General features: G+C 33.1%; 1 protein-coding gene across 4 annotated transcripts in view; it reads left to right on the top strand.

The window, feature by feature from the left end:
- The window catches only part of Brip1 (BRCA1 interacting helicase 1), a 157,381-nt gene that overhangs the window by 18,324 nt on the left and 114,406 nt on the right, over nucleotides 1-24,651 (top strand). For 3 of the 4 annotated variants that reach the window (XM_046423252.2, XM_046423251.2, XM_058572327.1), the window contains exon 7: nucleotides 22,306-22,596. In XM_046423252.2, the coding sequence (XP_046279208.1) occupies nucleotides 22,306-22,596 (291 nt within the window). Of the gene's footprint in view, nucleotides 1-7,221; nucleotides 7,277-22,305; nucleotides 22,597-24,651 lie in introns of all 4 variants that reach the window. The other variant, XM_046423253.2, reaches the window with a different exon arrangement.

Raw genomic sequence — 24,651 nt, 5'->3', positions numbered from 1 at the left:
GCTCGCCTCACATATGTGAGAGGCACTGGGTTCGATCCTCAGCACCACATAAAAATAAATAAATAAAATGAAGGTATTGTGTCCAGCTGCAACTAAAAATATTTCAAAAATGCCTCTTAGAAGTTCTGGAGCCATTTAAACAGAGTTCTAACATCAAGGTAAGGAAAGAAATATATAGGAATTTAGGGATTTAAAAATCAAGCGTAGAATAAGCTGTGATTGTTTATGGTAGAGATACAATTTTTTTCTTAGGATTTTTAAAAATTTTATTTTGTTTTTGTTTTCTTAAAGGGATAGGATTCCCTATATTGCCCGGGCTGGACTTGAACTCCTGGGCTCAAGTGATTCTCCCACCTCAGCCTCCCCTGAAGTATCTGGGACTTCAGGCTCATTCCACCATGCCAGGCTAGACTTTTGTTGTTGTTGTTAAGTTGTATGAACTCTGGAATCAGACTGATTGGTTTATTTATTTTTAAATTAAAATTAAATATAGTAAGGGTCTGCAATATGTTTTGATATACGTGTATATATATATATATATATATATAGTGAAATTATTAATAAAGTCAAGCTAATTAATATCCATCTCATCACATGGTTTCCATATTTTTTGTATGTGATGAGTACACCTACTCTTAGCAGATTTCCAGTAGACAAAACAGTATTATTAACTATAATCATAATTCTATTGACTAAATCTCTAGACCTGATTGATCCTACATAACTGTAACTTTGTACCCTTTGACCAACATCTCTCCAAATCCCCCACCTCTTCACCTTTAGTAGGGTCTGTTCTCTGCTTCCATGAGTTTGACTTTTGTAGATTGCACATTCCAAAGTGAGATCTGGTAGTATTTTTCTGTGTCTGGCTTATTTCATGTATCACAATGTCCTTCAAGTTCATGCATATTGTTGAAAGCAACAGAATATCCTTTTTTTTTTTTTTAAAGTCTGAATAATATTGCACTATATGTTGTATATTCATTTTTTGATGGACATTTAAGTTGTTGCCATATGATGAGATTGCCTGAGGTGTTTGTTTGTTTGTTTCTTTCTTTTTTTCTTTTGGCGCATGCTAGATTAGCACTCTTCTGTTGAGTTATACCATCATCCCCCTTTTTAAAAAAAAAAAAAAATTATTTTGAAACAGAGTCTTGCTAAATTGCCCAGTCTGGCCTTTACTTTGCAATCCTCCTTGCTTTATCTTTCCGAATAGCTGGGATTACAGATATGTGCCATTACTCCTGGCTGAGACTGCTTTAATCATAGCTCTGCTTTTTATTATCTGGGTAACCTTGACTAGGTTTTTAAACTTTTGGCAAAGTGCTTTAGTTTTCCAATTTGTCAAAGGGGGATAATAATAGTGCCTATCTCACAGGCTTTTGTGAGGATTAAAGCTAATATATACAAATTTCCTAGCATATACCTGACTGTTTTAGAATTTGAGTGGCAAGTAATGGTAGAAGTAGTTGCAGCAGCAAATATAGGTTAAGTACTCATTATCCAAAATTTTTTGGATCTGTAGTGTTCTGGGGTTTGGATTGTTTTCAGATTTTGGAATATTTTTGTATGCATACGGGTTGAATGCTCTTCCCTGAAATGCTTGGAATCAGAAATGTTTCAGTTTTTGGAGTTTTTTGGATTTAGGGATGTTTGCAAACTTTATATTTTATAGACTATGCAGTGAGGTATCTTGGAGATGGGCCCAAAGTCTAAACATGAAATTTATTTGGGTTTCATATATACTACATATACATAGTCTGAAGGTGATTTTATTCAGTATGTTTAGTATGTTTGCCTTTTGACAGTGACCTATCACATGAAGTCAAGTTTGAAATATTCCATTTGTGACATCATGTTAATGCTCAAAAAGTTTCAGATTTTGGAGCATTTTGGGTTTCAGGTTTTTGGATCAGGGATGCTCTGCCTGCAGTTCATATTCAAAGTTCTTTACCTATTGCTAATAAAAGATATATAATACTGATTAATAATATTACATATTTATAATTTTTAAGTGCTGTTAAAAGGTATTATATTATTATTGATGGTATCAATAAATATAAATTTTGAGAAGTTAATTTTAAAGTAAAAAGAAATTAAATGTTTATGGCTGAAACCTGATTCTAGACCACTTGACCATAAGCAAAGTGCTGTGTTCTTGACTGATCCTTTTTTTTTTTTAATTGGTTGTTCAAAACATTACAAAGCTCTTGACATATCATATTTCATACATTAGATTCAAGTTGGTTTTGAACTCCCAATTTTACCCCAAATACAGATTGCAGAATCACATCGGTTACACATCCACATTTTTACATAATGCCCTATTAGTAACTGTTGTATTCTGCTACCTTTCCTATCCTCTACTATCCCCTCTCCCCTCCCCTCCCATCTTCTCTCTCTACCCCATCTACTGTAATTCATTTCTCTCCTTGTTTATTTTCCCATTCCCCTCACAACCTCTTATATGTAATTTTGTATAACAATGAGGGTCTCCCTCCATTACCATGCAATTTCCCTTTTCTCTCCCTTTCCCCTTCCACCTCATGTATCTGTTTAATGTTAATCTTTTCTTCCTGCTCTTCCTCCCTGCTCTGTTCTTAGTTGCTCTCATTATATCAAAGAAGACATTTGGTATTTGTTTTTTAGGGATTGGCTAGCTTCACTGAGCATAATCTGCTCTAGTGCCATCCATTTCCCTGCAAATTCCATGATTTTGTCATTTTTTAGTGCTGCGTAATGCTCCATGGTGTATAAATGCCACATTTTTTTTTATCCATTCATCTATTGAAGGGCATCTGGGTTGGTTCCACAGTCTAGCAATTGTGAATTGTGCTGCTATGAACATCGATGTAGCAGTATCCCTGTAGTACGCTCTTTTAAGGTCTTCAGGGAATATTCCTAGAAGGGCAATAGCTGGGTCAAATGGTGGTTCCATTCCCAGCTTTCCCAAGAATCTCCATACTGCTTTCCAAATTGGCCGCACCAGTTTGCAGTCCCACCAGCAATGTACAAGAGTACCCTTTTCCCCACATCCTCTCCAGCACTTGTTGTTGTTTGACTTCCTAATGGCTGCCAATCTTACTGGAGTGAGATGGTATCTTAGGGTGGTTTTGATTTGCATTTCTCTGACTGCTAGAGATGGTGAGCATTTTTTCATGTACTTGTTGATTGATTGTATGTCCTCCTCTGAGAAGTGTCTGTTCAGGTCTTTGGCCCATTTGTTGATTGGGTTATTTGTTTTCTTATTGTTTAATTTTTTGAGTTCTTTGTATACTCTGGATATTAGGGCTCTATCTGAAGTGTGAGGAGTAAAACTTTGTTCCCATGATGTAGGCTCCCTATTTACCTCTCTTATTGTTTCTCTTGCTGAGTGATCTTTTTTTTTTTTTAAAGAGAGAGAATTTTAATATTTATTTTTTAGTTCTCGGCGGACACAACATCTTTGTTTGTATGTGGTGCTGAGGATCGAACCCGGGCCGCAAGCATACTAGGCAAGCGCGCTACCACTTGAGCCACATCCCCAGCCCCAAATACCTTGATCTTAAGCCAAGTATTTTGATTGATTTCTCCTTTTGGTTATGTATCATGTTTACATGTTCATTATTAATATTATGGTCTTCTCACTAAGTATAAATATCTATAGTATAACTATATCTTTAGCTATGTATGTATATCTTTTTTTTAAAAAAATATTTTTTTAGTTGTAGATGGGCACAATATCTTTATTTATTTATTTTTATGTGGTGTTGAGGATCGAACCCAGTGCCTCACACATGTGAGGCAAGAGCTCTACCACTGAGCTATACCCCCAGCCCCTGTATGTATATCTTTATACAGTTTTATTTTTATATCAGAAATTACATGTATTCTTCCTTGGCTTTAGGTGATATGACTCTCAGTTTCTATAGAAATACAATGATTTTTTTATGAGTGGGTAATTTATTACTCATAAAGAGTCTTGGCTTCTAATAAATTTTTTATAAGTTTGAAGATTTATGAAACCTCCTGAATCTCCCACCCAGTATAGTAACTCAAATGATAATGTTTAATTTGTGTGACACAGAATGAGTTTATAATGAAAAGCACATACACATAAAGTAATTGTATATGCTTTCTGAATGGGTATATAAAAGAACCCCATAAATTCTTAAGTAAAATGGTTGGTATTATGATTTTATTTTTTTTCTTGAAACAGAAAATTAGAATAAGTAATTATAATTGAAATAATCATTACAAACTACATATGTATATATACACATATACATACAAATATATACATATATGCATATATATACATACACATATATATGTGTATATATAGTGTATATAGTCTTAGTGAGTATGAATGTTTTTCCCTTTTGTATTTTAATGAATTATCATTAAACACAGTGAATATCTTATGGTGCTCATCATTAATAATACATCTACTTTTTCAGATAATTAGGACTAATCATCTCTATGGACAGGAAAGATGATAGGGATATGAGTAAAGTTACTTTATTTAAAGAATGAGATCTGGGGCTGGGGATGTGGCTCAAGCGGTGGCGCGCTCTCCTGGCGTGCGTGCTGCCCGGGTTAGATCCTCAGCACCACATACAAACAAAGATGTTGTGTCTGCCGAAAACTAAAAAATAAATAAATAAATAAACATTAAAAAAAATTCTCTCTCTCGCTCTCTTAAAAAAATTAAAAAAAAAAAAGAATGAGATCTTTGAGTATCATAGAGGAGTAGTATCTTTCCTTTTATGAACTTATTTTGGTTTCTGGTATACCAGAGGCCCTAGTTTTAATCCCTAGCACAGGAAAAAAAAAAAAAGAAAAGAAAAAAGAAGTGGTATCAGTACAGTCTCTTATTGAATAGTCTTCCAGTTTCCATTTCTTTTTTTAAATTTTTGTTTTTTAGTTGTTGATCAACCTTATTTATTTACTTATATGTGTGCTGAGAATCAAACCCAGTGCCTCACACATGCCAGGCAAGCGCTCTACCACTGACCCACAACCCCAGCCCCAATTTCCACTTCTTGTTCCCTTTCGTGACATTTTAGATTCATTTTTTCATATTGATAATTCATGTCACAGATATAGTGAATCATCAGTTTCCATGTGGTCAAAATATTGTTAAAAATTATATTTTTAAGAATAATTAATGTTAACATTCTGATATTTTGTTTCACCTCATTATTTTCTCTAGGATTTATATTTTTAATACATTTTCATAATTGGCAAGTATTCTTACACATGCTTATGTCAACTTTTAATTTGTTCATAAATATTTATATTTGATTTTATTAAAATCAAATTAATAATTTATTAAATAATTTGTTAATTGGGTGGATATTTAGATTTGATTTTATGTAACAGCATATTTTAATTATTATTGCCTGGTGTGTAGGAGAAACTTGGGTCCAGTAGAGTGTGCTGTTGACCTTCTGATAAAATGATGGTGGGAAGACCTTGGACTTTTTCTTCCTTTCTCCTCCCTCCTCCCCTTTCTTTATTTCTTTCTTTTTCTATTTAAGATGTTCTCTAGATTTTAAAAGTCATTCTCTCATAGTTTTAATTTATCTTTATTTAAAATAACTCATTAATATAATTGCATATATATGGTAATGGTGATATGATGCTTACTGTCTGCCAGATACTCCTCTAAGCACTTTAGAAATATTTTTATTAGTACATTTTAGTTATACAGAATAATGGGTCTCACTGCAGCACATTTAGCACTTTAGCAATACTAGTTCACCTAGAAAATTCAGGTTCATATGAGAATGCTTATTTGTTAAGCTCTTTTAACTTTTCTTTGGGTTTCACAGTTTTCAAAATTAAAGAATTTAGTTCTTATGGTGTCAATTTTTCCCTAGTAATACATGAGAAAATTCAGGCACAGAGTATTTAAGTAATTTGTTCACATCACAAAGTTGATGAGTATAGGCTGGATTAAAACACAAGCAGTCCTGGGACTGGAGTTGTAGCTCAGTGGTAGAGCGCTTGCTTGGCAAGCATGAGGCCCTGGATTCAATCCTCAGTGCCGCATATAAATAAATAAATAAAAATAAAAAAAAGACCCATTGACAACTAAAAAATATTTAAAAAACCAAAAAAACAAACAAACAAACCAAAAAACCCACAAGCAGTCTGGCTCTAGGGTCCTTTCAATCACCCTAATATTCTACCTCTGAATAAATTCTTTCAGATGACCTTTCGGTGAAAGTTCATTTTTATATTGTTACAGGTCATATTTATGCAGTACTGTGTGGATAATTTTGATATTTCTTCTTTCAGTCTCCCAACACTCAACCCTTTTTCCTTACAATACTTAACAAAGTTTGCAATTATATTTATCTGTAGGTTTAACTATTTTTTTTTGTTTGCCTTATTGCCAGGCAGTCCTTAAGGATAAGTGTTATGTCTCTCTCACATTTTTATAATCAGCATCTAACACAAGGCCTGAACTTAGTAGGATACACATATTTGTTGAATAAATAAAGCATGGTTTAGCTGGGCATTGTGGCGCATGCCTATAATCCCAGCAGTTTGGGAGGCTGAAGCAAGAAGATCATGAATTCAAAGCCATCCTCAGCAATGGCAAGGCGCTAAGCAACTCAGTGAGACCCTGTCTCTAAATAAAATACAAAATAGGGCTGGGGATGTGACTCAGTGGTCTGGTGCCCCTGAGTTCAATCCCTGGTACCCCCCCCCCCAGAAAAAAAAAATTAAAAAATCAAGAATGGTCTAAGTTAGGGAAATGCACAGTTCACCCCTAGTTGTAGCTTATAATTTTTTCTCAGATCCATGTACTTGAGGTAATATGACAGTATGGTTAAATTTTTTTTCAACTTTCTTCTGCAGTACATTTTAAATGTATTTACATACAGAAATAAAGGACTGAACAATGATTTAGGGACTAAAAGGTAAGTTGATATTTAATATAAACAAAAGATTAGAAACAACTTTTATGTTTTGTAGCTACCATCTGAGCAAGTTGTTAAATAATAAAATAGTTGAAGTATTATAATTATTCAAGGGAGCAAAATTTTTGAAACATTATATTTCAGTCACTTTAAAATAGTAACCTATATTTCTTAAAAGTTAATAATAATAGTATGATGACAGATTTTTGATATCTATATTTGTGCCAAATAATTTATATGTTCTCTCATTTGTTGTTTATATCAGCACTGTGAGGAAAATAGAGTAAATATTAGTATCATCTTGTAGGTAAGAAAATTGAAGCCAAAAGAAATGAGATGCTTTGACCATGGTCATACTGCAGGTAAATGGTGAAAAAATGATTTGAATAAAGTTCTAAAATTGAATGAATATAAGTTCGTGGATAAATGAGGGAAAAGGGAGAAAAAGGTTGGGAATTTTTGTTGTTAGCTGATAATGAAAAAAGCAAAATAATAAGAAAATAAATTTTATTACTCAATACATATGCCATTAAAATATCTTAAGTAGTCAATCTATGATAGTAGAGAGATTGTTTCCATTTCCCCTTCTGCTTCCTAGAAGTAAACAATACAAACTCATGAGACTCTTTTAAAATTCTTTTTTATAAGTTTACAACATACATTTTATTTTTCATAATTATTTTATTGTTTTGCATTTAGCTTTGTTATTTATAGGATTTATTTTTGCTCTTTTTATATTCTAAGTTGTTATTTATGTTTGGATTGATTCCTAGACTTTTTTCTCTGTAAGTTATAATTTTTTTCCAAAATATATATGTTTGTAGTTCTACATGGCTTCAAACATAAAAGCAACAGAACCCTGCCCGACTTCTGTTCTTTACCACCTCCCATTATCTGAAGTTAGTGATTTTTCAATCATCATATTTTTTTTAGTCTGTTATTTATCTATTTTTTGAAAATAACATTCTTATTCTGCTTTTGTCTTGAATTTTTGGTTTTAGAGATGTTTTCTATTGTCTTCCTACTATCCACCTTTCTCTCCCTTAGACTCCCAATATTTGATGTTTACATTGTTTTGTAAGCATTATTCTGTAAACATATCATTCACATCTGGTTATAGTTCTTTCCCCAAACCAAGATTTATTTTTTTCTAGAGCTAATAGTTGTTCTATCCACTTGTAACTCTTCGTTCCTAAACTGTTAAATAGAACTTAAAATCTGTGCATCCATTGGACACTCAGTATTTAGTGGGAATAATGAAAAAAATTTTTTTTGATGTTGAACTTATTTTTATATTTTTTAATGACATTGATTTTTTTCTGAACACAAAAGTGTTATCATGTGTGTGTGTGTGTGTGTGTGTATGTGTTTGTGTGTGTGTATATTATGTGTATGTCCCTGTACTGAATATTGAATCTGGGGGCTCTCTACCACTGAGCTACATCTCTATCCTTTTTTCTTAATACTTATTTTTTAGTTTTAGGTGGACACAATATATTTATTTTATTTTTACATGGTGCTGAGAATCGAACCCAGTGCCTCATGCATGCTAGGCAAGTGCGCTACCACTTGAGCCACATCCCTAGCCCCCCCCCTTTTTTGATTTTTTTTTTTTGCCTTTATTTTATTTGTTTATTTTTATGTGGTGTCGGCGATCAAATCTAGTGCCCCACCCATGCTAGGCAAGCGCTCTACCACTGAGCCACCACCCCAGTCCCCCCTATACCTTTTTTTAAATTTTTTAATTTTGAAACAAGTTCTCCACAGTTTACCAGACTAGTCTCAAACTTACTATCCTCTTGGCTTGGCCTGTAGTCACTGGGATTACAGGCATGGTGTTTTTTTCTTAGAGAAAATTTGGATACCATCAAAATATATAGTTAAGTTTTTACCCTTAATCTTAATTCAATTACCCCCTTGTTATCAGCCTCTATTATTTTGCCTGCTCTCTATTTTTACATATTTGCGAGCACGCGCACACGCACACACACACACACAAATCGTTATCCATTGCTGTGTAACAAAACATCCAGTAATTTAGCTTACTAGTTGGGGGGTCAGCAATTTAGGCTTGCCTTACTTAGCTGGGTGTTTCTTATGGATGATCTCATCTGTTCTGCTTATGTGCTGCAGTTAGCTGCAGATCAGGAAGGCAGCCCTGCTTCAGGGAATTGACTGTTAGTTTGATTGAGACTTTGAGATACCAGTAGCATTCATCATCTAGCAAGCTAATACTAGCTTTTCTATGTGGTGGTTCCAAGAGTCGAAAGAAAACAAACCTTAAAGTGCAAATGTCTTTTGAATCTCCATCTCAAGTTTGCTAATGTTCAGTCACCAAAAGCAAATCCCATAGCTAAACCCAGATTCAGGGGGTGGAGTTCATGTCTTGGCAGGAAGAGGTTCAAAGTAGCCTTGCTAAGGGGCTTATGTAAAGGGGTTTATGTAATACTAAGTTGGCAAAACTTGCAGTCATTTTGCTATTTTTTCCCTCTTTTTTATTTCACATTTTTTTTATATATGACAGCGCAATGCATTACAATTCATATTATACTTATAGAGCACATTTTTTCATATCTCTGTTTGTATATAAAGTATATTCACTCCAATTTGTGTCTTCATTTTGCTACTTAACATACATTACAAATATACTTTGTTCTTACAAAATTTGGATAATAGTTATAACTCATTTTTCACCTAATATATCATTTTTATAGTAAAGGCTTTTAAAATTCAAGTTTTAACTTGTCTATTTTGATGCATACTTTTTGATATGATCTTTTTTTTCTATGCCAGTAGTTTTCAAACTACTACCCACAGGACCATTATAGCCTGCTGCCTGTTTTTATAAAGAAGTTGTTTTGGGGCGTGGACACACAGTTTACTTTCCTTTAGATATTATTTGTGGCAGTAGATTTGAGTAGTTGTGATAGAACCCATTTACTTTTTGCCCTTTAGAAGAAAAAGGTTGCCAATTTTTGTTCTATTCTGTTTTAATCTTAGTGAGGCCAGAAGTTAGTGGGGAACTCTGCCTTATCTGCGCATTTACCAAAGGGCAGGATGATAGATGAATGAGCAGTTGTTTGAATGAGTTTCTTCAGCTCCAGTAATTACAATTTTTGAGAACTTGTAGAAAACATAATAGTGTTTTCTGTAGTGGAAATAGAATAATTCTCAAAAATGTCTAATCTCATTATCATGCTTAGGGATCTTGGAGAATATTTTAGAGAAGGTTGACAATTGCTTCCTTCTTTTCCTTTCTCTTTCTTTTTCTTTCTCTAGTGATTGAATCCAGGCCCTTGCGCATAGGTAAGTGCTCTACTATTGAGTTAAATACCCATCCCTTTTAAAAAATTTTTCAGAGAAAGAATCTCACCAAGTTGTCCAGGCTTGTAATCCCCCTGCCTCAGCCCTCCCAAGTTGCTAGGATTACAGGTGTGTGCCATTGCACCTGACTGATAATTAGATTTTTAATATGTAGGTACACTTAATGAAATATATATAGCAATCCAGCTGACATGAGTGTATATATTTACTGATAGTAGAATCTATAGTTGTCACGTAGAAGCTTTTTATTTATGTGTACTGGGTGTGGAAAGATAACTTTACCTTAGAAACGTACTTTGTTCATTGACCAATTATCTGGTAAGTTCAAGATTTATAAATTTATTGTTCAATGTTTAAAAATTTTGACACTCACTGGACTCAGTGATGCATACCCATAATCCCAGCAATTTGGGAGGCTGAGGCACAAGGGTTGCAAGTTGAGGCTAGCCTTGGGCAACTTAGTGAACCCCTGTCTTAAAAAAACCACCATCCCCCAAAAATTGACACTCAAAATTACAGAATTATAGAAAAAAATGGAAAATACATATAAATATCTCATAAAACAGGTTGCAGTCAAAACGTGGATACACAACACATAATTTATTCAGTGTCTCCAGGGGAAAAAAAATTCCCTCCCAGCTTTCTTTATGTTATATGTTACGCATTCATGCCCAGATTCCCTCAAACTAGCCTTATAAAGGATAGTAAAATGGAATGTATGCATGTTGGACGCACCAATGGCAGATTCCTCTTGATGCCCCACGTGGGGCCAAGACCTATGTGATTTTTGTTTGTTTGTTTATTCTCTGCTCTCTGGTATAAGGATATTATTATTTTTTTTTAAAGGCCTGAGACTACCCGTTTGTGTAACAGTGATAAACTGTTACACAATAGGTGATAAACTTAAATGCTGCTGCTGCTTCTTTTTTTTTTTTTTAAATCACCAGAACGTCAAGTAGAGAAACTAGACAGTAGTGTGTGAAATGTCTTTCACAAGAGTATGGTGTTGGAATGACCATCACATATGACTTGAAGAAATGATTAAAGTTCCATGCTGAAAGTGGTAAATAGAAGTTAATGAAAAATAGAAAAAACATTGCATAAAGCTAAAATAAAGATCTTGATCATGTATTGAAAGAGTAGATCTGTCAGAATCACAGTGAACCTGCCACTCAAAGGCATGCTGATTGTGAAAGAAGCAAAGATCTATCATCACAAATTGGAACTTGAAGGGAACTGTGAATATTAAACAGGCTGGTTGTAAAACTTTAAGAAAAGACACATTAAAATTTTAAAGATTTGTGGTGATAAGACATCTGCTGACCACAAAGCAGTGTAGAAATTCATTAATGAGTTTGCCAAAGTCATTGCTGATTAAAATTTGACACCAGAACAAGTATATAATGCTGATTACATATCACTGTTTTGGTGTTATTGCCTCAGAAAGAGACTGATTAACAGCTAATGACACAGCTGTTACAGGATTAAGGCGGCCAAAGATAGAATAACACTGCTGGGCTCTGCTAATTTAGCAGGCACACTTTTTTGTGATAGGTTAAGTCTTACATCCTTGCTGTTTTAAGGGAGTGAATTTCTTTCTTTCTTTCTTTCTTTCTTTTTTTTTTTTCTGTTTCAGTGCCAAGGATTAATCCTAGGGCCTTTTGTGTGCTAGGCAAGTACTCTACTACTGAACTACATCTCCAGCCTATTAAAGGAGTGAATTTTTTTTTTATCAGTCCATTATTTTAACAAAGTGGCATGAGTCATCAGAGACATCTCTTCTGATTGGTTTCACAAATATTTTGAGCCAGTGATTTATGCTCACTTGCAGGAAAGCCAGACTAGATGACAACTGTGGCTATTTATTTCAATTAATTAAAATTAAAATTCACTTACTTAGGTGCACTAATCATATTTCAAGTGCTCAATGGCCCCATGTGGCTAATGGCAAGTATATTAAATAATGCAGATATTGAACATCCCATCACGGGAGAAAATTCCACTGGGTGACACTGGGTTAGGAGCTTGTATGTTCATGACAACATCTAATTTGCAATGCGTATGAAAAAAGCAAAACTATTTTGTATAAGTTTTGTTAATAGCATTTTGTCAATATGTGGAAAATAACTTGAATGAACAGTATTGTTTTCTCATTTAACAAGTTCATTGAGAACATTTGAAAAATATCAAAATACTATAAAGAAGAAAATAAAAATCACCTATAATCCCAAGGATTTTCAACAAGTCTTTTTGAAATATATACAAGTGCACATATGACAAGTATACAGTTGGATTAATTTTCACCAACTAAATAATACATATAGGTCTTTTTACCAGTTTCTCTTTTTCCAGTTTCTTTCTGATTCATGTTTGGTTTTTATTTATAGTAGTTCTGGGGATTGAACCCAGGATCTCTCATATATAAGGGAAGTGCTCTACCTCTGATCTACAACCCTAAACCTGGTTGCTTTGATTTAGTAACCAAGCTAGGAACATAAATGTTTTTTATATTACACCAAGAGGCATATGATACCAATTTGTCTCATTACTATTCATGCTAAATTTGGCTGCTAGGCTAAAGTGGTAACAACCAGGTCTTTTCTTTGTAAAGGTACATTTTCTTTTGATAATTAATGTGTAATCTCTGGGGTGACACTTTGAGAGCATGTGAATATTCTTTTCCCCAACAACTTTTCACACAGTGATTTTAGTATCTATTTTTTGTAGCTTGCCTGAATCAGTTTTTATATGAGAACTGAAATGGTAAATTATTTATTTATTTTTAAGAAATGTGTCATTCCATTTACAATCTTTAGCCAGGATTTCTCTGTAAAGAAGAGCATTTCTTGCCTTCCCCTCCTCCTTTTCTCCTTGGTGTCTTCATTTTTCCTTCTGTTTTTCTTTTATACTGTACCGGGCATTGGATCTAGGGGTACTTAACCTCTGAGCTATATCTTCAGCTCTGTAAAAAACTTTTTTTATTTTTTTAAATTTTTTTTGAGATAAGGTCTTACTAAGTCACCCAGGCTGGCCTCAAATTTGTGGTCCTCCTGCCTTATTCTCAGGAGTAGTTGGGATTACCAGTGCTCTGCCATCTTTTTTTTTCAACACCCAAGGTATTTATCATGAAGTTAGTGTGATTCATCACTACTTTTAAAGACTTCTTGCTATAATCGTGTCTGTAAAGTGCTGTTAGATCAGGAGAATTTTTGCTGTATTATTGCTTCGTCATCTTTATGATATACTTGTTAAACTGAGAATTCTTATTGCATAAAATTGTTCTAATATAAATTTAGATAAAAATTATCCCACTTTGGATCTTTCTTGATTAATTCTACTGAAACATGGGCTTTTCAGAAACTGCAGTAACTGTGTTAAGGAATTCCCATTTACACTAGGCAAGAAAGTAAACAGTAAGTGGAGAGTAGGGTAACAAACACTTATGGTATCAAAAAACAACCGTGAAAAGGATCTGTCTTAATGTGCTAGCCCATTGCAGTTTAACATATTGCTTACAACCTTCACAATAGAATATGAGTGACTTCAGTTACACATTCCAGGAGACTGGCAGTCTGTTACAATCAGAGTCTGAACTTTAGAGCAGGCTAATTTACAGCGATGGGATGAAGAAAGTTGTGGATTTGTATTACACACTCTCACCTGACACTGTATCTGATCCCTTACCTGCTGATTGACATCTTGAATGAGCTCTTTGAAGCAAGTTCCAGCTTAATTAAAACGTTTGCTTGGTTAGCAGTGATCTGTGAAAGCCTGTGATAAATATTGAATCAGGTTCACCTGCTGGTTGCTGTGAGTGGATAAACAGCTGCTTTGTGCAGTCTAATCATGAAACTGGCAATAGAGTACTACTGCCGTTTGAATTTTTTGAAAAAAGAATAGTTGAAAAGGTATAGTTATGTCACTTTTGCTATCTTGCTAGAGTGTGTGTGCTTATGTGAGATTTTGTACAACGGGCATTCAGTACCTGTTTTGATGGCTTGGACAACTGCAAAAGATTGATAAAGTTAACAGTAAACCTTTTTTTGCCTCAAAGATTGTATAATTCAGTGTTCTTTCGCCTTTTACCAGTAGCTCTTTCTGTGCATGACTTTCTTTTTTTTTTTTAAAGAGAGAGAGAGAGAAAATTTTAATATTTATTTTTTAGTTTTTTTTTTGGCGGACACAACATCTTGGTTTTGTATATGGTGCTGAGGATTGAACCCGGGCCGCACGCATGCCAGGCGAGCGTGCTACCGCTTGAGCCACATCCCCAGCCCCAGTGCATGACTTTCCAAAAGAAAAAAGGGTAATATTTTGTTTAGTTAAAAAGTAGATAAAAATGATCCTGTTAAAGCAAAGATTATAAATTTCAGCTTCAGTACAAATTATGTTTTGTAACAACTTGAAGAATTCTTTAGGTTCCTTTTTTGATCTGTGAAAAAAGTTAGAAATATGTATTAGTGAATAATCCAAGTATTTTAGCCTTATGTTAATATTGGGTAATTAACAAGCACAAAATAGAAATGTGTTTAAAAACAGTGTATGAATCTTTATGAAATTATCTTCTTTGACTATCACTTTGTTTATTCTTTCACAAGAAAGAATGTATCTTAGCCAACATAGTTGTAATGAAAATGTTGTTTCCATTTGATTCTCATTATAAAATCAGACATAAATTCTGGAATAAATACCCTTACCAGATCAGTCACAATCTGCTTTGAGCATCTGATAATAGTTATGAATTCACTTTCTAGAAATGCACACAAAATTGTGTCATGGTTTCTGGATGATCTCAAACCCTCTGTAACAATCCATGGACTCTGATTTAAGAACCTGTTTCCTAATGGATTGAACACTTTGGGTGAGGAGGGGTTAATATGAAAGCCGTCTCCTGGGCTTTTAAGCATCTGAGGAGAAACCAGAATGTGTTTGCCATATTATGTTCTTTTGCAGCATTTCTAGCATTTTTGAAGTACAGTTATTAGCTCCAAAGATTATCTACCATAGTGGTGATTCCTGTCTTTTTGAAGGTTTTATACTTTTATTCCTATCATCAATTTATTTGGAACTTTATGGGAGAATTAAATTCAAGTCATACTCACCCTGCCCAACATTGTAATTTTATGTTGATAAATATAATTCTTGCTCATGTTTTTTATATACATGTAGTTTTCCATTGATGAAACTCATACAATTTATTTATTTATTTATTTATTTTTAAAGGAAACTGAACTCGGGAAAGTCGTGACAATTTTTCTTTTTTAAGAGAGAGTGAGAATTTTTTAATATTTATTTTTTATTTTTCGGCGGACACAACATCTTTGTATGTGGTGCTGAGGATCCAACCTGGGCCGCACGCATGCCAGGCGAGCACGCTACCGCTTGAACCACATCCCCAGCCCCAAACTCATACAATTTATTTGTCCATTCTTCTGTAGATACATTTAGCATGTTTATCTCACTATTAAAACAATGGGATAATTAATATTCTTCTCTTAATCTGTTTTAATGTGCATGTGTCTCTAGCATGTGCACTTGATAGTGTTATGCTGGGTCAAAGGGTAAATGTATCATTGATTTCACTACATCATCAATTTTTTTCTTCAAACTGGATATGCCAGTTTATATAGCAGTATGTGAGAGTTGTTTCATGTCTTTCCAACATCAGATATGAAATGAAAATTATTGTTTCAATTATCATTTTCTTAATTGATGAGGTTTAACATTAGGTTACACATCTTTTTTTTTTAATTTTTATTGTTGGTTGTTCAAAACATTACCTAGTTCTTGATATATCATATTTCACACTTTGATTCAAGTGGGTTATGAACTCCCATTTTTACCCTGTATACAGATTGCAGAATCACATCAGTTACACATCCATTGATTTACATATTGCCATACTAGTGTCTGTTGTATTCTGCTGCCTTTCCTGTCCTCTACTATCCCCCTAGGTTACACATCTTTTCAGGTGTTTGTTGACCTTTCAACATTTGTCTTTTGTAATCTGCTTGTTCTTAGTTATCTGTTAGGTTTGTCTTTTAAAAACAGATTTATTGGAATTCTTTGTATGTTATAGATACTGATCCTCAGTTGTTTATGTGCATTACGAATATCTTCTCTCAGTCTGCCTTCTTTTCATCATTTTTTTTTTAAAGAACATGCCTTTTTCTTTCTCTCTTTTTTTTTGGTAAGGATATGTTTTTAAAGAGAAGCTTTATATGATATGTCAAGAGATTTGTAATGTTTTGAACAACCAATAAAAAAAAAAGAGAAGCTTTATGTTTTAATGAGGTTGTATTTTCAGTAGCTTATATAAGCTTTTGGCTTATTGGTTTATTGTCTTAAGAAATCCTTTCCTGGTGGGTGTGGTGGCACACACCTGTAATCCCAGCAGTTTGGGAGGCTGAGACAGGGGGATCATGAGTTCAAAGCAAGCCTCAGCAACTTAGTGAGCTCAAGCAACTCAGGGAGACCCTGTGTCTAAATAAAATACAAAAAAGGGCTGGGAATGTGGCTCAGTGGTTGAGTGCTGCTGAGTTTAATTCCTGGTTCAATTCACTCCATCCTATCCCCCTACCCCCCCCCCCCCTCCCCCCCCCCCCCAAAAAAAAAAAAAAAAGAAAAAGAAATCCTTTCCTACATTTGGACAATAAAATATATTACCTATATAAGAACAGTGAGCATGTAGCCCAAAAGCCAAAAATGTTTACTGTCTGTACCTTTACGAAAAAAGTTTGCTGATTCATGCTCTGAAGAGTCTCTGAGTTGAAAGTTTTTGTTTTCCCTTGTGGAACATAGTATGGATCTTGTTAGAAAATATTTGATTTAAACATCAAAAAATATTAAGTTAAATAGTTTTTATGAATCGAAGTTTATAGTTTGCTCTTAGGGATATTTATAATTGCATTCAGCAAGTAATGCACTTAGAACTAACTTCAAATAATTCCTTAACTCATGACTGACACCAGTATTAATAAACTCCCCAAACTACACTTTATAGAACAATTAACGAGAGAAACTCTTCATGTCAGTGAGATGAGGTGACCCTTATTATTGTCTTCTATTTGGCTTGATATATCAGGGATTCTAATGTTTCCTGAATGAATGGATTATTGAAATGACATAGTATACATAAAGTGCTTAGTACACCGACAGCCCCAATAATAGTAATTATCATTAATAATCAACATATCACCATATATGTTTGTCAGCTACAGTGGCTCAAATGTTGTCATAAATGGATTTTTCTTTTTGGCTTTGAAAAATAATAAATTGTTATTTCAAAAAGAAGCTTTTGATTTTGAAGTTGTTTTTTGACACTTATAGTACTTCGAATTAGAACACCATTTAAACATCTATCAGTTTCTTTTTTAAAATATGTTTTTGGTTGTAGATGGACACAATACCTTTATTTTATTTTTATGTGGTGTTGAGGATTGAAACCAGTGCCTTCCACATGTGAGGTGAGTGCTCTACCATTGAGCTACAACCCCAGCCCCACATCTATTAGTTTTTTAAAAAATGTGTATGAGTGTAGTAGTTGGTTTAGACATTTAGTAGTAGTTTACCAATTAAAAAAAATTAAGTTATAGTTATGTACAGAACACCATGCTCAATGAATGAGTTTAATAAAGAGATATAAGATATAAAGTTTCTGTCCTTAAGGACTTTGCAGTATGGCTGGAAGGACAAACATGTACATATAGAAGTTTATAGAAAAATGTTACTGTTTTATTGACTTAGTTTTCCCTTTGTTTTGTACAAATCAGTTTTAAAAAGTCTCTTCCTTTTTACTTCTTTCTTTCTAAAATATTTTTTAGTTATTGTTGGACACAATACCTTTATTTTATTTATTTTTATGTGGTGCTGAGATCGAACCCAGCATCTTGCATGTGCTATGTGAGCACTCTACCGCTGAGCCACAACCCCAGTCCCCCTTTATACTTCTTTATATACTTATTTTAAAAAATTGTTTTTCGTTGTTGATGGACCTTTATTTTGTTCATTTATTTATACACGGTGCTGAGAATTGATCCCAGTGCCTCAGACATGGTAGGCAAGTGCTCTACCACTGAGCCACAACCCCAGCTGTATATATTTTTTATATTAAAAAATTTTGTGCCTGCTTTTTGAACTCAATTCATAGTGGCCTTTTAGAAACTCCCCAATGTACAGATTAGCACAATAACTTCCTTGGCAATGAACTTAGTTTCTATTCCTTATCATTTTCCTTTTCTAAAAATATTAATCACTATACTTGTATACTTTAGTTTTCAAGTATTTAGGTATACTGCTTTTTGGGAGGACAGGGGAAAGTTTAGAAAACCATTAGGAAACTTTAGAAATTGACATTGTCATATCTTACTATTTTTCCAATTATAACTTTGTGAAAGGAATGGTGACAAGGATTCAGCAGTTGTCCATTCATTCAAGATCAAATCTTCTAATCATTCACCCTTTAAAAGAATATAGAATGTCTTTATGTAATAGGACAAGAGAAGAAATGGAAATTATTAAATACATGGAAAATTTTCTAAAAGTCTTTGGTTGCTGACCTTCTAAGAACATTTTTGGCTATTGTGAACTTAAAAAATATTTCAGAATGATTGACTTCTGAGTATGGAAACACTGCAGCTGTCATGGTCACACATGTAACTTGTATTTCTTTTTAAATGTTGACATTTTTATTGTTACTTATGTTAGGTTTTCTTGCCTTTTGTTGAAGTAAGAGGACTCTGGACAATTTTTAGCTGTGGAAAAGAAGCCATCTCTTGAAGAGTTTGATTCTGCCACTTATCATAATCACTTTTATGTCTTAGAATTCACAGGTGTGGGGGAGCCTATGTGTTTTACCTTTTGACCTTCAGATATTTTGGATGAGAGTGAATGCTTTTAAATTTATTATCCAGTTTCCTAATTTTAAAATTTAAGGAGTGAAAGGAAAAGGAGAAAACATCCTTCTGAAAGATCTGATTATTTGTTAGCAGGAGAGCTACTTAGTGAGAGGTGTAAAATTGTTTAATTTTAGTCGTCTCATTGTTTCAAGCCTCCTAGGTCAAAGGATTTCAGAGAAAGGGGCATAGTCTGATCTCTTGTTACCATCATCAAGCTCCTATCTCTTGTTTTCTTATAGCATTGAAAGTTTCTAATTTTGGTATAAGTAATTATCTTGTTATTATATAAATGTTGAAGCCTCTTTTTGACTGCCACATTCAGTTTTTCCATTTGCAAATAAGATTATACCAACTCTTTTATTTTTAATTAGCTAAATAAGTTGTTTGCAGTGCTGGGAATCAATCCCAGGGCCTTGCACGTGGTAAGCCAGTGCTCTGTTACTGCTAAGCTCCATCCTCAGCTTCTTCAAATCATGTAGATGGAAACTTTAATAGAAGATCATTTCTGAAGAAATAATTCCTCTTTAATATTGCAAACAGTAAGAATCAGCTTTCTTTTTAAATTTCCATCTTATACTCTACTTGCCTAACTACCATTTTTTAAGGACTCTACCAAATTCATAAATGGTACAATGACTTCAGATCACTTTACAACTTAAAAACCAAACAAATATCTATTCGGTATAAAATTAAGCATGGTTTAAATTTTTCTGAATTATGGTTTAAAAAATCAATTTGATGTACCTAAATAAAGCCCCACTAGTGGTAAAAGTTTTCTGAAACTTATTCACCATCTTTTATTTTTGTTGGTACAGCTATTAGCCTGACATTTTAAGATAAGCATAGTATTCATTAGAAAGTTATAAAACTATGTAGTTACATCCTTTTTTTTTTTTGTACCGGGGTTTGAACTCAGGGGCACTCTGCCACTGAGCCACGTCTCCATCCCTTTTTTTGTATTTTTTTTAGAGACAGATTTGCTGAGTTGCTTAGCACCTTACTTTTGCTGAGGCTGGTTTTGAACCTGTGATACTTCTGTCTCAGCCTCCCAAGGTGCTGGGATTATAGGTATGCGCCACTGCTCCTGGAAACATCCCTTTTTAATAGAAAAAAGTTATGCAAAAGAATGTTTATGAAGATTTATAAGTTATATCTAAACTATTAGTGATGGGGAGTTGGTTTAGTTTGTTTCTATATTGTCTGAATATTTGGTCAGAATTAAAAGGTGTAGGTGGTAAACTAAGTGGAGTTAATGTTGTAAAGTGTTACTAAACTAAGTGGAGTTAATGTTGTAAAGTGTTACATCAAAAGTAGGTTTTCTGAGCCCTGAGAAGCAACCGTTTTATTGGATTACTTAGATGCCTGAGGATAATGTATCCATATAGCACAAAATTATTGATGTATTAGGCCCTAGTATTCTAATATTGAAGTGAATTTAGCAGTATCACAAGGAAGAAAAATAGTAAAACTGAATAAAAAAAGAATGAAGGTATGAAAAAGTAAACTAATTCTCTACCTGGAGTTAACCTTAATTGTTTAATATATTAACTAATTAATGTGCTCATTGCAAAGACCACAAAAGAATTCACTGAAAATATGATATGATTTGCATTCCATTTTCTCTAAGTTGTTGGATATTGCAACATACGTAACATAAACCACACATCAGCTGTTTCCTGCTTCACTGTTGACAAGAGCCCCATTCATAACTCTTCTTTTTATCCTTTCAGTGAATAAGTAATTATTCAATATAGAAGGCAGGATATTTGGAACTGGCTATTTAATGTGGCAGCACTCTGTAATGAAATCTGCTTTACTAGCAACCTAAGAAGGCAATGTAACAATTCCAGCATGGCTGTAACTTTATCTGCTTTGACTGACTGTTTATTTGGCACATCAGTGAACCTTTTATCCCAGTGAGTGACAGCTCCAGAAGGGTCACATTTACATCCATTCTATCATGTATTGTAATATTTAATGGCGGACAAGGTTGAGTGAGACTGGGAGTAACTTGAACTTGCTTTTCCACTGAGTTGAGGCTAAAAGACAGCTTGATCCCAGTATTGTGGTGTAACATACTATGACTTAGTATTTGTTCATGAAGACTACTCTTACTGATTACAATTTAAAAAAAAAAAAGCAAAAAAACCCCCAAAAAACCTAAGAACTTCAGTAAGTAGAGTATTTGTTCTACTAAATGAAAACTTTCTAGTACAAACTTTTTTTTTTTTTAAGGTAGTGTGCTGTTTGCCTTTTTTCCCCCTATCAGTGGCCATTTTCACAGTATTTCTCTTAAATGAAGCTTCATTATCTCTCCTTTGGTGTGATAATTGAGGCTTTAAAGGGAGGAGTTATTAAGAACCCAATAATTCTAATATATAGCATTCAACTTTTTCGACAATTTGGAAATGAGATAAATATCAGGTAAACATTAGACTTTATTCCTTGTTATATGTGGTGTATTTTAGGAGACATTTACATAACTATTTCCCTGATGAAACTGAATTATAAGTGAAATTGTCCAGGAAGAGCTTTGCCCTATAATACTCTATAATAATTTTTACTGATGGATTTGCATTCCTTGACAGGTAATTGGATTTTCAGGTGTACTTTTTCAGATAAGCAAACTGCTTTTATTTTAAATATTAGTATTTTGCATTTATTTAATACCTTTGCTGGAGAAGAATTTTATTTACTCATTTTTTAGTGATACTTGAGATTTAACTTGATATTTCTGTTCTTTTGTAAACTATATTTAAAGTGCTTTTAAAAACATTGGTGTAATATAAAATATTTTAGTGAGCTATGCTATGAGCAAAAGTATGAATTCTAAATTATAACCACAAGTTCATATGAAACTTAAGCAAAAATTAAAATTATCTTCTTCATTGTCATATAATTTTTATAATTTATGAAAGAGAAGGGTTAAAATATACTTAAAACAGTTGGAATTACAGAGTTAGAGTGATATGTTAGAAACTTTTGAAAGAGGACTAATTTGAAATGAAATTTGTAATTTTTTAATTAATGGCAAGTTTTAGATATTGTAATATCTTGAAATTTCCTTTTTAACAATTGTGATTCATTATTGGTTCTGATTCCGTGAGAGGCTTGACAACATTTTATATGGTAGTCCAGACATTCGTTACCATTTCTTTCCTTCACTACAGCCTCCTGGCCAGTGTTCTAAGTGCTGTTGTTCTGCAAAACAAGGAAACAGTCAAGAGTCTTCAAATACCATTAAGAAGGATCAAGGGGGGAAATTCAAGAGACCCAAAATATATTTTGGGACACGTACACACAAGCAGATCGCTCAGATTACTAAAGAGCTCCGGAGGACAGCATATTCATGGGTGCCAATGACCATTCTTTCCAGCAGGGATCATACTTGTGTCCATCCTGAAGTCATTGGTAACTTCAACAGAAAAGAAAAGTGCATGGAATTTCTGGATGGAAAAAATGTGAGTAAAATTATTTTGTTTTAGAGAAAAAATAAGGCTGAACAGATTCAAATTACTTACAGTATTTTATATGTACTTTTCTAGTGATAATCAAATAACTTATGCAAATCAAATTAAATTGCTAGTATTTTTTGTTTTTTAGTTGTAGATGGCATATACCTTTATTTTGTTTATTTATTTTTTATGCAATACTGAAGATCAAACCTAGTGCCTCACATGTGTCAGGAAAGTGCCCCACCATTGAGCCACACCCCTAGCCCCAGTGTTAATATTTTTTGAAAAATAGTTTTACCATAAGAAAATTTTCTTTAAGTTTAGAATTATAGATTTTGGTTCTAAAGCTTGCATGTATTTAATTCCTTGAAATTAATTTCCATTGGAGTCAGATGTAATAATTTCTAAATTCCTCTACCAAAAATATATGTGGATGATGTCAGACGAAAAGATTAAAAAGTTTAAATGATTTATTGTATTTAGATCTAATTATTATGTTTTACATGTCAAAAAACCTAAAGAGAAGATGTTTATTTAGGCTATTTCTTAGAAAAAATTTAGAAAATAATTTTAATTGAATGCAAAATATGATTATTCCTGTTTCCTAATTCTAATTAGCACAAACTTCTCTTTTAAAAATTATATTAGACTATTGACTTAGAAGATTTCATAAATGCTTTTGAAATTTTCCAGGAAATTAGAATATTGGGTAACTAAAGGCATGATTTTAAAATATTCTTTGAGGTAATATTATTTTGGGAGTCTGTGTTCTAGTATAACTAATTTACTCTAAAGTTGAAGTTGTAAGTAATGAAATTATACTCAGAAATCATTATTGAACCAGTATATGAAATGATATTGTAACAATGATATTGTAACTTATTTTTAAAATTGTTTTGTCTCTCACTACTATTTTATTGGATTGATTTACACAAAAGACTATCAGCTACAGCCCTCACATTATATGATATGGTAGTTCACTGCCTACTATATAGTGTGAGTAAATTATTTTGTCTTATGCTTTTCTTTCTCCAATGCTTTTTTTTTTTTAAATCAAATGAGAATTTACTCAAGCTTTATTTAGAGCTATTCAAAATATACCTTAATAGATATTCAAAGATTGTGAGATTATAAAATATTAGTTGTAAGGAACTCCAGTGACATATTTGGAGCCAGAAAGAAAATATAGAATTATTGTATCAAAACCATTATTGAAATCCTATAGTTATGTTTATTTCCATGTACATTCTTTCTAACTAAGGAATTGTGACATCTTTTTACTATATATATTTAAAAAGTTCTCTTAGAAGAGAGATGAAAATATTAAAAAGGCAAATGTTAAACTGTAGTTGGACCCAATACCTAAATAAAGAAAACATTGTTCATGACCTTCATTGTTAAATAGACATCTTTCTATAATTGGCTACCTGATCCGTTGAATTTCTCAATGACCTGAGTACTTTTTTGGCTATGTATTCTATACAAGAAAATTCATTAGCATTGTTATTTAAAAAAAAATTTAAACTCATTACTGAGAAAATTCTTCTTTTATGAACAAATACATGTGTTATAAAATACCTTGGAAAAAGTCATTAAAAAGTTTAAGATTATAATTTCAAGATAAAGTCTTATATAACGTTCTAGAATACTGTAGCTGGTTTTGTTTTTGATGGATATTCACTCAAGTTTGAAACATGTAAAAATAAAAAGTTTAGAGTTTTTTGTTGACCTTTAGTTTGTCTTCAACAAGTATTTTGTTTTTGAATATTAGTGATATGAATAATTGAAAATACCTGCTTACAGTTTGCCTTGACCTAATTCTGCCTCAGAATGGTACCTCATAGGCATAATGAACATTCTTTTTCTTGTTCCCAAGCCCTCAGAGTAATTTGGTATTGTAATGGGGGCCAATTACAAAGTCACCATAGGTGTCTGTGTTTACTATGGCTGAATCACCAAAGAGAAATGATAAATAGATAACTGACAGTTTGAGTGAAAAGAGTTTAAAGTGTGATAACGCTTCAATTGACAGACTCCCCTTAGGGTTGTGTTACACTGCTA

The sequence above is a fragment of the Marmota monax genome, unplaced genomic scaffold (assembly GCF_021218885.2).
Source record: "Marmota monax isolate L192 unplaced genomic scaffold, Marmota_monax_Labrador192_F-V1.1 WCK01_AAM20220418_F8-fsc00171, whole genome shotgun sequence".
Taxonomy (NCBI): Eukaryota; Metazoa; Chordata; class Mammalia; order Rodentia; family Sciuridae; genus Marmota; species Marmota monax.
The sequence above is the reverse complement of the archived record's forward strand: the minus strand, read 5'-3'. Positions and strand labels throughout refer to the sequence as shown.